We start from the raw sequence: 12,214 nt of genomic DNA on the forward strand, positions 1-12,214 counted from the left end.
GGCGCCTTTAGAATGTTCAAATAATTTTAGGAAGCTGAGGGCGCCCCTTGAAGCGCTACAATTTATTTTTAACAATTTTGAATTTTTAGTCTAAGCCAGGGTCTAAGCCCTTTTTGCGCCTTTGTTTAAAATTTTTTGTCTCTCTCCTTTTTTATTAGGCACTTATTATAAAGAATGTATTATAACTAATATTTAATCACTTAATTTTTAGTTCAATTTCCTAAATTTTTTAATTTTTTTTTATTTTCCGTATTTTTTTTTATTTTCTGTATTTTTTTTATTAAAAAAATATCTAATTGTTGCACAAATCTCCTATTCTCAATTGTTTTTGTAGTGTCTAGACTAGATGAAATAAATTCATAAAATTAAAATTTAAGGACAAAAAACGTAACCTAACATTTTGCCCCATGGTTGGGGCAAAAAGTTAAAAGTGCAAGGTTTCAGAAAATGGACTGAAATGCATTTTCCTGTTCAGTTAGAAAATAATCGTCTGCGACAAGGTTGTAGCCTGGAAAATTTTCTATAAGACAGTCGTCATAGGGAAACTCAAATATTTTCACGAAAATCAGGAAAATGTTTCTCTCAAAAAACTAACTTTTTGCCCCATGTTCCCCTATTCCCTCTTACATTAAAACAAAATTACAAAAAAAAATCCTTTTTTAGATCGCTGTCCTTCTCTACTTTATGGGAAAACTATTTAGAATCAAGACAAAGGTAACAATTTACAATATTATAATATTTTGTAGCTATTCTCGTCTTTTTTTATCCTTCACCAAGCTGTTCATTCTTTGTGAAAAGAAGCGCCAAATTAATTCTGGGGGGCAATTTTAACGCTAGAAAACCCTCAATTTGGCCACCTCGACTGTGTGCTTGAGTACCGTTCGTGTGAGCCGAATAGATCAATCAGTATAAAATTGAATCGCGATTATCAAATTTCTCGACGATTTTTTAAGGGGAATCTTGTGCGAAAAATCACACCGCACCAGGTGATTGTGGATCACGCACAGAAGCCTCCCCAGTCAGACGTCTCAACGACTTTGCAAATTACCAGGCTTTTTGGGCTGTTCAAGCAGCAGTAAAACACCTTTTTATGGTCAGTTAATTGATTTTTATTTGTGAATCCAAATCTCTTACAGATTTTTTCTTCTTTTTTTTGGCTAACTACTCTTTATCACTTTTCGTCTATTCTTCAAGACTTTTTTTACATTTCGCATCTCTCGCCACATGAAAATAGTTTTATTGACTCTTTTGTTTTAGTTTTCTTTTAATAATATTTTCTCCACGCAACATTGATATTTTTTTTTAGGATTTATCTATCTAATAATTAAGATTTATTTTCTATTTTTTAGAAGAATTTTTTTGTTGTGAAAATCAATTTCTTTATAGAAACGCGCGCGGTTTTTTTTTGCAAAGTTTTCGCAAATTAGTTTTTTTTAATACCCAAATGGAATGTTTTTTTTTCGTTTTTTTATGTAAGAGTTTTTTTTTTCATACAATTTCAAAATACATTAAATTCATCCTTCTCTCACTAACTTTACATATTTGACTAGCAAAGCACGTCTAATACAGAAAATAATGTTTTTTATTCATCTTAAACAACTCTAAAGAATTTTTTTTCAACTTGATTTTTTTTTTGGTTTTTATAGTCACAACGAGTGTTTTTTTTAAATATTCTTTCTCTCCGTTGTGCTTGTCAAAATAATGCTTTTTATGCAAAAAAAAAAAACAAAATGTTATCCTTTTTTTAAAAGAACTTAACAGAAAAAAATCTCACAGCATTTTTTTTTTATCTTAACACGCTCTTTAAACTAAATAATAAACAAGAGGGGGTAATAGTTGTATAATAGATTTTTTATATTAAAGACTTTCTTTATCGCAATAAAAATATATAGTAGTTTTTTCTTCTTTTTTTTGTGAATTTTATCAACCATTCAACAAAAATCTTTCTTTTTCTCAACTTTTTGGGCTCATTTCGCCCGCGTCTTTCGTATCGATCGACTTTTCTTAATTTTTATTTTATATTCAACACGATATTTTCAATTTTTTTTTAAATAACTTATTCTTAGATTTCTTTTCAACAAAAAAAAACTTTACAGATTTTTTATTTTTTAACTAAATATTTTTTTTCATCGACATTTTTCTCACATTTCTAAACTATTTTAGTTGTGTCTTTTAGGTGCAGTTTGTTTTTATAGGGTTTTCGTTTTTTTTTTCTCATTTTCTTTCCTCTTTAGGATTTTTCTTTTCATGAGGAACTTCCCCGGAAGATAAGTAACAGATATTATTAATTTTTTATATAATAGGAATAATATTTACCAAAGAGACATTGGTTTGAATAACACTAAAGTAGTTTTTTTTGTGAGCTAGAATCGATCCGTCAAGTTCGTGAAAACACGCAAACACGCAAAAAAGATACACTGAAACATCACTTTTGGGGCTCTCTCTTTTTTTTTTCTTTAAAAGGGGTGTTGGTGACTTCACAGGAAGGCCCTCAGGAGGGTGTAATCCCCCAATTTACTGGGGAACAGCATTAGAGCCATAATGCTACACACTTCAATTAATTGCCTGCTCCGTCATTTGGAGACATAAAAATTCAAGACGACTATTTATATCTCCAATTGTGGACTTGGTACTCTTCCCATCCACCTCCTTTGGCGCCACCACCGTTTGTCGCACCTCCGTGGCATTCTGCTGCCCCAAGACACTACTAAATGTCGGTGCACCCGCACATCCGGCCGGCTGTCGCTGTACATTCTCCTTGTTGAAGTAACTCTTTGCCCCCATCAGGCTATTCAAGCTGTGTCGATGGTAATTCCCTCCGGATGACTGTGCGGGAAACCCATGCGCAGCCGGTGGTTGGGGCTTACCCGAAGAGGACGAAGAGGAGGAGGATGTGGATGAAAAATTCGGATATGATGAGGATTTGCTGTAGTGACTCGGTGTCTGGTGGTGGTGATGCTGTGGCGCACCATGATGGACATGATACTTGGAGTCCGGATCGCTGACATACGGAGTCTGCTGCAGGGGCATCGGATAACCGGGAAGTGTGCCAGTTGAATTCTTCCGGGTGCCACATTTATCCGTTGGCTTGTGGGGTTTTGTTCCGGGATTCCATCTACAAAATTCATATAGAAAAAAAAAAAGTTTCATTAAATAATTTTCTTGTATTTGTTGAGGTACGCGAAAAAAATATTTTTGACAATTTTGACACAGAAATCACATTTTAGTCAGCTAGGGGTAACTGGGGTAAAATGGTGAATTTGAAAAAAAAAAAATAAAAATTAATAACTCAAGAAGCAGTGAGAGCTAGTCTGTCTAATTTTGTCAGTAGTTGCACTTTATACCCCTGCCTAAACCTAGAAAGTTTCATAATAATTGATTGAATATTTTGGCTTTTATTTGAAAAACAAATTTTTCGAACCTCAAAGTTACTCTGACCACTCAACTAAAAATTAAGTTTTGGCGAAATTCTCTGCAATTTTTTTGATCCAAATGCATTTATAGACAGAGTAACTATTGCTAAACACGAATCTAATCTGAATTTTCCGAAAAAATTTTCCGAGTTTTCCCGTAAAACTCTGATAGTAAAAAGTACCGCTTGGGGCAAAATGGTGAATTTGGTGTTTTTTTAAAATAACTTTTTAAATTTTTGAAAAAATAATTTCCCTTAATTACTATAACTATTATATACAATTTTGGATGTTTAATCACTTACTATTACCAATTTTTATAAACTAAAAAAATAAAAAAAGGCAATTTCTTAAATTTAACGTTTTTTTTTTAATTTTTTGTATTTTTTTTTATTAAAAAAAAGTTTTAATTGGTACACAAATCTCTCATTCTCAATAGATATTATAGTGCCTTGCTAAAATAATTTCATTAAATTAAGATTAGCGAACAAAAAACGCAATTAACCGTTTTACCCCAGGATTTTTGGAACAGGCAAATTTGGAAGGGTTTGGAAAATTGCCTGAAAAAGCTTTTTCCCATTGAGATAGAGAAAATCGTCCGAGACAAAGTTGTAGCCCGGAAAATTTCCTATAAGACAGTTCTCATGAGAAATCTCAAATATTTCCATGGAACTCAGGAAAAATTATCTCCTAAAAATTCACCGAATTACCCCAGTTTCCCCTACATTATCCATAACAACTTGAAATTTCTACACTTTTCTTCCCGGAAAGTGCTATAAGTGGCTGGAATTTGTGCATCCATCCTGCCCATTGCATCAGGAAGTTTCTAAAGGATCTTAGGAACCTCCTTTTCAACACCCGACTGATTCTTGATTTAATTTTTTGATAGATATCTGTCCATTTAGGAAGTTCCCTCTACAATTACGTGAAGCATTTTTATAGACTCAGATTTGATCCCTAAATTGAATTAAGGATCAGCCGGGTGTTGAAAAGGAGGTTCCTAAGATCCTTTAGAAACTTCCTGATGCAATGGGCAGGCTGGCTGCACAAATTCCAGCCACGTATAGCACTTTCCGGGAAGAAGTGTATTAAAAGAGTGTACAAACTTCAAGTTGCTATTATCCATTGCTTAATCTTCTTTACAAATCATTGTTTTGTGTATTGCGAAACAGGTGACGCATTAAAGGTATTTTAGGTACTCTGATAGACTTGAAAGGATTTATTCCGATTTCATAAAAATAAAAAAGGCGTTTTAGGTACTTTATGAAGACTACTTCTGGATTAATAATATCCACGTATATAAATTACCTGAAAAAATAATTTACATTAGGATAGCAAACTTTTTGTTAGAAAATTGCACTAAAATTGCATAAAATATGCTAGAATTGTATAAAAAACCACAATTAACTACTTTAAAATTGGGCAAAAACAATATAATTAACATGAAAAATTGCTTAAATTACAAGAAAAAAGAGCGAAAGGTGATTTTTTTTATACAAAAATCGCAAAATACACCAAAAAGTGAATGCTTTTTTGTTATATTCATCTCCACCCCTCAGGTCCTCAGATTGTAGAGCCGTTTTAGGACCGAGGCATTGTCGCAATGGCTACTTAGTCTGCTGATAACATTGGGGAGTAGACAAATAACAACGAGGCCAAAAGAAGTAAATGTTATAACCTCAAATTAAGGCAGTTGAGGCAATTTTACTTTTTGTTTAGCAAAATGTACGAGAAATTCGAATGAAATAGGGATTAATTGAAAGCTAATTCAATGTAATTTCGACATGGAAGTGAAATTTTGTAAATTAATCCCTTCGTCTGATCAGAAGGGACGAAAAGCATTGATTTTGAAAACAAAAAATGTTTAAATTGTAATAAAACGCGATAAATGCACAAAAAGAACGTCTACTATAAAGCTAGTCCTTAAAAATGCAAAAAAATAGCGAATTTGCGTAAATATTTTCTCCTAAAAAAGGCCTTTTGATATAAATTCTAAAACAAAATGAGAAAAATGCACATTCTTAACATTAAGAAATCTCTTAAAATGTTAAGGAAGAGGTTTTTCGGCGCTCTTAAACTCTTACAGGAGCTTCAAAACTATGAGAAAAACTTATAAAGTATTTAATTTTTATCCGAAAATATCTTACGGATTTTTAAACACTTTGTTAAATTTTTAAGGAAAATCAATAAAATTTTGTGAAATGAATTATTTTTTAAGCTTCATAAAAGCTATAATAACCCACTAAAGTGAATTCTTGAAAAACAATAAATAAATTCTAAAAATATTTTTTTTTATCTATCTTATCACAATTTGCATTAAAGTTAAATATTTTTCCGTGTACCACTTCCATTAAGCACTGATCCCACACTAAATTTTACAAAATAACGTAGCATAAGTTTTAATTAGGATTTTTCTTCCACTTACCTGACTTTTCCCATTGTATTCATGGCGGATTTGCTGTAGTGCCCCTTTGCTGTTGCAGATGCCCCAAATTGCATCTTTATCTTTGACATCTTGTACTTGAACTCCTTCAATTGATTCGTCTGCGCCACGAAGGCTTCATTGTGCAGTGCACGCTCAAGAACCCAAATGAAGGCATTCATGCTCTCCTCGTCAGCATGTCCAGAAGCTGATTTGCTGGCCAGGAGGGATGCAACTAAAAAAGATGAAAAGTTGAGAATTTTCTTTTGATTTTGAGTAAAGAAAAAAAACTCACTGAGTTCGATAACTTTGAAGAATTGCGCTGCAACATCCTCTTTGGCGTAGTGATTGACTGGCTTCATTGGTGTGAGAACAACATTAGCCAGCTCCTCGAGAGCTGGCGCTAGAAAGGCCTGATCCGTCAGGAGGCCCTTTTCCATGTCCACCAACCGACTGTGACGCTCCTTCAGCTTCTGGATGCAGAGGACAAGCTTGTGGCGGGCTCCCTTGGTAACGCCCAAATTCTGGAGGTGCTCCTCCGTGATGTCCATCATTTGCTCGTACGTGATATTTGTGAAGAGCCACACGTACTTGTGCAACCGGAGACTCTTTAGCCACTGCCCAATCCCACTCATACCCACCTGATGGGCGGGCGTCTTCATGAGACTCGGCCGGAAGTCATCCAGGCGCGTTTCGGAGCCACCAGCTGTCAACGCCTGAACCCCATGGGTACTCTCCACTGTTGTCAAGGAGAAACTTCGGGGTTTCTGGACAATTTGCGCTAAATTCTCCGCTGAGGCCGATGTCACAGTCGTCACCTGTCCGGATGTCGTCAGACTGTTACTCCGTCGTGTCTTCAGCACCGCTGCAGCGCCATCGAGGAAACTGGGCACAGCCAGCAAATCCCGCAGTGTGAGTGATTCAAAAGCAATCTTTGTATTTGACTTATTTTCATCGTCAAAATCCAAAATTTCCGTGCCATTCTTCGAGAAGGACACATCCTGATCATCCGACGGATTCTCATACAGCGGACTCCCACCTGTTGCCTTAAATTCCACATTCTTCCCAACTGTCTTCCGGAAATCCTTCATGGGTGCCGCGCCATCGTCACAAAAGACACCGCCCCACTTTGTGCATTCCGCCTTTCCCGCTGCGGGGCTCTGCCACAGCGTCGAAGTACTCGAATTTGTCGATCCATTCGCATCCAGGAGGCAACTTGACTGTGATTTACTGCTGTACGGTGAGCTAATGTACTCCTCCAGATTGTGCAGCCAGTGCCCAAGGGATCTTTTCAGCGGGAAAAAAAAGATTTCCTCTCAGTTTAATCATTAAAAAAAATCTATTTTATGTGGGACAATCACAAATGCCTCATACTGCAGCATTTCCATTGCTTTATTAGTTGGTATACCACAATCGTGGCCAACATCAAGTATTGTAATCATCGGAAAAACCGACCTCCCTCAGATCGAGCTCAAACTTGGTGTGAGCACGTTTTAGATATCCCACATTACGAAAATGTCGCCCAAACTTTGCCTTATAGCTCGAGAACGGCAAAAGATAGAGACTTCGGAATTGAAGTTTTCTAAAGAAATGTGGGTGTAAAATTTCATTTTTTCGCATTTTCAAAATTCAAGATGGCCGCCGTCCGCCATTTTAAACTACCGTCAACCACTTCTCCTATAGCTAGGGCTCTGAAATTTTAGTATGTTGTAAGGCTCAGTGAGACGTTTTCATCGATAATTCATACATGAAAATCGGTCAAGCCGTTTAGCAAATATGGCGGCCTAAAGCAAAAAGTGTTTTTTCAATATAACTCGAGAACGGCTTGACCGATTTTGATCAACTTGAGCTCAAATGAAAGGTTTCAGGAAGCCCTACAATTGTTTAGAACATTCCAAGTTTCATTAACTCTTGGAGGACTTTGCTGGCCAAAGTGGCTAATTCGACTTTTTTCAATTGCCATAAACTAAAATCTATTAAACATTTCGTGAAAATTTCTACATCTTTATGTAGGGAAGTTCAATTACGTCAAGTTCGCCGAAAGAAAACTTGAAAAAAATATTTTCTTTTGAGAGAAAATGAAGGTTAAAATTTTGAGGTTAGAAACCTCGATCCTCCAAGTGTTAATGGCTGCAAGCGGCGCTAAAATCAAAAACAAAAATTGCCTAACTTTAAGGGGCAATATCTCCGAATCCCCAATTAGCAATTTTTCTAAATTTTGATATGTTGTAACCTGACTCAGTATCTTTCACCAGCCTAGTTTAGAAGATATGGCCATTTGAAAAATTCTTGAATTTGAAAAGTTCTAAGAGCCATATCTCTTGAACGGTCTGTCCGATTTTGCTCACTTTGGTATCAAATTAAAGATTTTGCAATTCTCTACAACTTTCTAAAACATTAGAAACCTCTAAAACTATTCCTTGAGGACAAAAAGTGCAAAAAACTGTTTTCGTAGAACAAAAATCCGCCATTTTGTGTTCTAGAGGTGACCTTGAAAATAATTTAGATATATATCGAATGATAGCTTATTTCAAGACCTTTCCAAAACTAGTCAATAAATTTCTGTAGGTCTTATAGAACTTGAGATATGAGCATTTTTATCCTTCAAATTGATGAATTTCATTAAAAAATAAACTTTCCCTATTAATTCTGCTCATAAATTAAATTACAACGCATAGATTGACCCATCCGCGTTGTGGTATACCAATTCTTATAACTGGACGCGTTATGATTGACTTTCCTTTTTTTTTTTTAAATTAATTTCATCATGATAATTTATTTTGTTATTTGAGATGGACGAGAGGAAAATGAATAATAATTCTGAATAATTTTCCACATTTCTTAGAATTTCTTTGCATGAAAAATTAAAGATAAATAATTCAGATTTACAATAAAGTCGCGAACTTAATTAGCCCCAGTCTCACCTAATACTTTCAATTTTTGGAAGAAAACATTAAATATGCCAAATGAATCAGAAAATCACTTCTTTTTTTGAAATGCAAAAAAAAATCAAAGAGAATGAGAAATTAAAAAAACGTTAAATTTTTTTTTGGGGGAATTTCTGCAATGAATGGAAATTGAAGAGGCATTTTTACAGTTACATTCCCGCCACCAAAGAATACCACACAGGACGCTCACGATTCGCACAGGAAGTCGCAATTTCATCCTGCCCAATTTGTTTTGGGGGGACTCTGCGACGTCCGGATGCACAGATAGAAGACGAACAGAGAGATGCGCGGTGGCTAATGGGATTTACCTCATGATAAAGGGGGTAGTGAGCATAGTGTTATCGATAAGGTACCTTCTGTCATCACTCGTGACGGCGGGATGGATGAGCAGGTACGAAAGGATTTGCTGCACCAATTCAGCTGGTACGAGTTGTCGCACCGAGTCCTCCACGGCAATGGGTACAATGGCCATGTAGACGGCTTTGGCTTCGTCATTTCCGGGCTTTAGGAGTGGCAGGTACGTGAGGAGTTCACTGAGAATATCCTCCTTGCGTTCGCGCTTGTACATGCCGTCCGTTTCGTAGATCACAGCATCTGGGGGCTCGGACTTGCTACCTTTGTAGGCCCCAAGGAGTTTCGCCAGGAAGACCCCATTGTTGGAATTACTCTCGAGAATCTGCAAACGCGACTGGCTATTGTAGTTTTGGGCGATATTGTACTCAATTGACAACTGCAGGAACTTGAGATTCGCAAAGGGGACACGCTTCAGGAGGGCATAGAGCACCACGGTGCGCTCACAGTCATTCCACTGCTCAAACAGTGTCGTCACGGTGCCAACTTGTTCGCAAAACACCGTCGATGCATGCTGCCCCGGATACTTCATCCTGTCCACTTTACACCGTTTCCGGAACTCTCTCTCTCTCTCCTCTCAAAAACGTTTTAGGGGCTCTGCTTCTTCACTCGATCTTACGCCCAAACTGCTTCACTGGTCTCAATCACTGTCCGAGGTCCCCTGCAAAGGTAGTCGCGGAAAATTTACAAAAAAAAATCACACAAGAGTGGGCCCCAGAGCCTTCTCAACTTTAATCTGCAGCAGCTTCACTTTACACCCCAAATGCCACTAAATCCCCATCTCCCGAGCCATGACAACCGGACAGACCTTCACCTAACAGTACCTGAATCCCATTCGTCGGATAACAATTGCCAAGAGAACCCGTGCAATCAGGTTTTAGCTACTTTTTTTCAACCATCACATCGTTCGCCCCCAGAAGTCACAATCAAACAAATATGGTGGGTGCCCCCCAAAAGTGACAACTAATCCTCACGAGCCCCCAGCACGCTGTCCCCCCAATGGCAGGGGCCCCAAAGAGTCTGTACAAACCTTTTGCAGCTACGTGCCAATTAATTATCACTCAATTCAGCGCAGCGAATGCAATTTTCTCAATCTTTTTCAACATTTTTTCTCCACAAAAAAAAATACCTTCAAAAGAGCGCGAAGAATGCGACAACAATAGTGTATTGTGCGAGTGAGAAGAATAGAGCAAGCTTAATTCTCTTTTTTCCTGATTTTTTAACAAAAAAGTACATTTTTAGGGCTCCAAAAGTAGCTTGGGATCCTTTGGAGCCCCAAGGGTGCTTCAGTAAAAAAAAATGGGGCCCTCCTCGCATAATTTTTCGCGTGAAAACCGTGAAAAACCTTCCGTGCGAGCGAGACAACAACAGTGCACCAGCGAGTGAGAAGGTATTGTTGCACAAAAACAACAAAAATGAAACTTCCACTCACCTCCAAAATTGAAACATTGAAGAAACATGTACTGTTTGAAATAAAAAAATTTGAAATTTAAAAACTTTTATTTTTGTTTTTCCAAAAATAAGATTTTCTTGTTTTTCTCCCAAATTTTTGGGCACAAAACATATGTTTGGAGCTCCTTGGGTGCTTACGAGTGCTCCGGGACTCCTGGGGAGCTTCTCCGTGCGGAATTTGGGGCCCGCAGAAAGTCTGACGGTTGAGATAAAAATTCACGCACTTTTTTTCCGGAAATGGATTTTCGTGACTTGGAATTTTTGATGCGAAAAATTCAAAAGTTTCTTCCTGATAACAAAAAGCACAATTTCCTCGGAAAATTCGGCGGAAAACGCGAGAAAATAGCGAAAAACTGAATATGTGTGGGAGACGGATAGCGGTGAAATGCATCTGTCTCATATTCTCTTTAACAAAATGTACCAAAAAGGGCGCCGAATTCAAAAAGTATGAAAGGAGTTTATGCCCACTTATATGAAAGATGATCCTCTATCGCAGAACAATTTTAACCCATTTCATTTTGTAGGTAGAGGATCAAAAAACATTGAAGAATCGCGAGAGAAACTCCCCAATATCCACTGGGAACACATAGAAAAATGCAAATAAATAAGATTGCCAAAAAATTCAAATATTGCGACGTCATTTGACGTTTTTATCCCTATAAAAAATGTTTCTAAAAATGGTATTCTAGGAAAAATCTTATAAGAATTTGGCAATTTATTTCTATCTTTAATCTGATTTTTTGAAAGAAAATTAATTTTCCAGGCCTCTTCAGAGATCTTTGTGACTATTTTCCTAAACAACAAATTCTTTGTTTTTTTTTCTTATTTTGAACGACAATAGGACGATTTCAAAACATCCATATGTGAAAATATTACAACAAAAAAATTTCAAAAATTTTCCACCACCATTTTTGGAATGTGGGTTGTCTGAAACGTGCTTGCTCGCTCATGCCTTTGAGCCCGATCTGAGGTGCAGGTTGGTTTTTCCGACGATTACAATACTTGGTGTTCGCCACGAAGAGGAACACCAACTAATTAAATGCCTTTTTGATTAAATAAAAAACTTTGAACGCTCTTTGGATTTTACTTTATTTTGTAGATCTTTAAACTCTTCTTTAGGTCAGGAAGTTGACTGTGATGAATAGGCGTCCAGCAGTGTGGAAGCTCTGATCGTCGTCCAGATTAGAACTGATCCTGTAATAGGGATTTGTATGAAGGAGAATCAGGACAGGAGAGAAAGTATTTTGGAGGTAAGAAAAGGATATTGGGAGGGAAGTTTAGGAATTAAGAAAGATCTTGGGTGGAAATCTGTATACAAAAGGCCTTATCTGGGCAATCAAGAGTTAAATTAAAACGTAATTTTTGCCTTTTTTGCTGTTATTTTCTTCTCAATTTCCTTTTTTTTTCTCTCATAATTTTGCGAATTCTGTATTTTTTGCATACACAGTGCAACGGAAAAAATTCAAATTTAAAATAAGCAGCCTAAAAATATTTCATGAAGTTTGCTTCACTTCCGCGATGTGGAACGGGTTGGAACTTCAGTTAGCCAACTGATTCCACAGAAATGGAGCGTGTTTGAAAACACGAAGTGAAAATCGCGAATTTTCTCGCTTTTCCGCGGCTTCTTCGAG

The 12,214-nt window shown here is 36.7% G+C and overlaps 1 protein-coding gene across 8 annotated transcripts; it reads right to left on the reverse strand.

Moving 5' to 3' along the window:
• Positions 1 to 1,085: 1,085 nt before the first annotated feature.
• On the reverse strand, positions 1,086 to 10,557 carry LOC129793273 (protein Smaug). Of its 8 annotated transcripts, none has more exons than XM_055833102.1 (5): positions 9,862 to 10,557; positions 9,089 to 9,792; positions 6,128 to 7,119; positions 5,836 to 6,067; positions 1,086 to 3,115 (listed from the first exon to the last, which is right to left on the reverse strand). In XM_055833102.1, exons 2-5 carry the CDS (start codon positions 9,661 to 9,663, stop codon positions 2,554 to 2,556), a joined length of 2,361 nt encoding a protein of 786 aa, XP_055689077.1. In that variant the 5' UTR covers positions 9,664 to 9,792; positions 9,862 to 10,557; the 3' UTR covers positions 1,086 to 2,553. The 8 variants fall into 8 exon arrangements, with proteins under 8 accessions (XP_055689077.1, XP_055689075.1, XP_055689079.1 ...); XM_055833100.1 differs by having other exon boundaries at positions 10,162 to 10,303; XM_055833104.1 differs by having other exon boundaries at positions 9,134 to 9,792; positions 10,162 to 10,291.
• Between the last annotated feature and the right edge of the window lie 1,657 nt (positions 10,558 to 12,214).

The sequence above is a fragment of the Lutzomyia longipalpis genome, chromosome 3 (genome assembly GCF_024334085.1).
Source record: "Lutzomyia longipalpis isolate SR_M1_2022 chromosome 3, ASM2433408v1".
NCBI classification, from domain to species: domain Eukaryota; kingdom Metazoa; phylum Arthropoda; class Insecta; order Diptera; family Psychodidae; genus Lutzomyia; species Lutzomyia longipalpis.

Coding starts and splice junctions, on each gene's coding strand:
- LOC129793273 (XM_055833102.1), bottom strand. CDS start 9,663: ATGAAGTATCCGGGGCAGCATGCATCGACGGTGTTTTGCGAACAAGTT. Junction 7,120..9,088: donor ACTACCCCCTTTATCATGAG/GTAAATCCCATT, acceptor CCCGCTGAAAAG/ATCCCTTGGGCACTGGCTGC. Junction 3,116..5,835: donor AATACAATGGGAAAAGTCAG/GTAAGTGGAAGA, acceptor TGAATTTTGTAG/ATGGAATCCCGGAACAAAAC.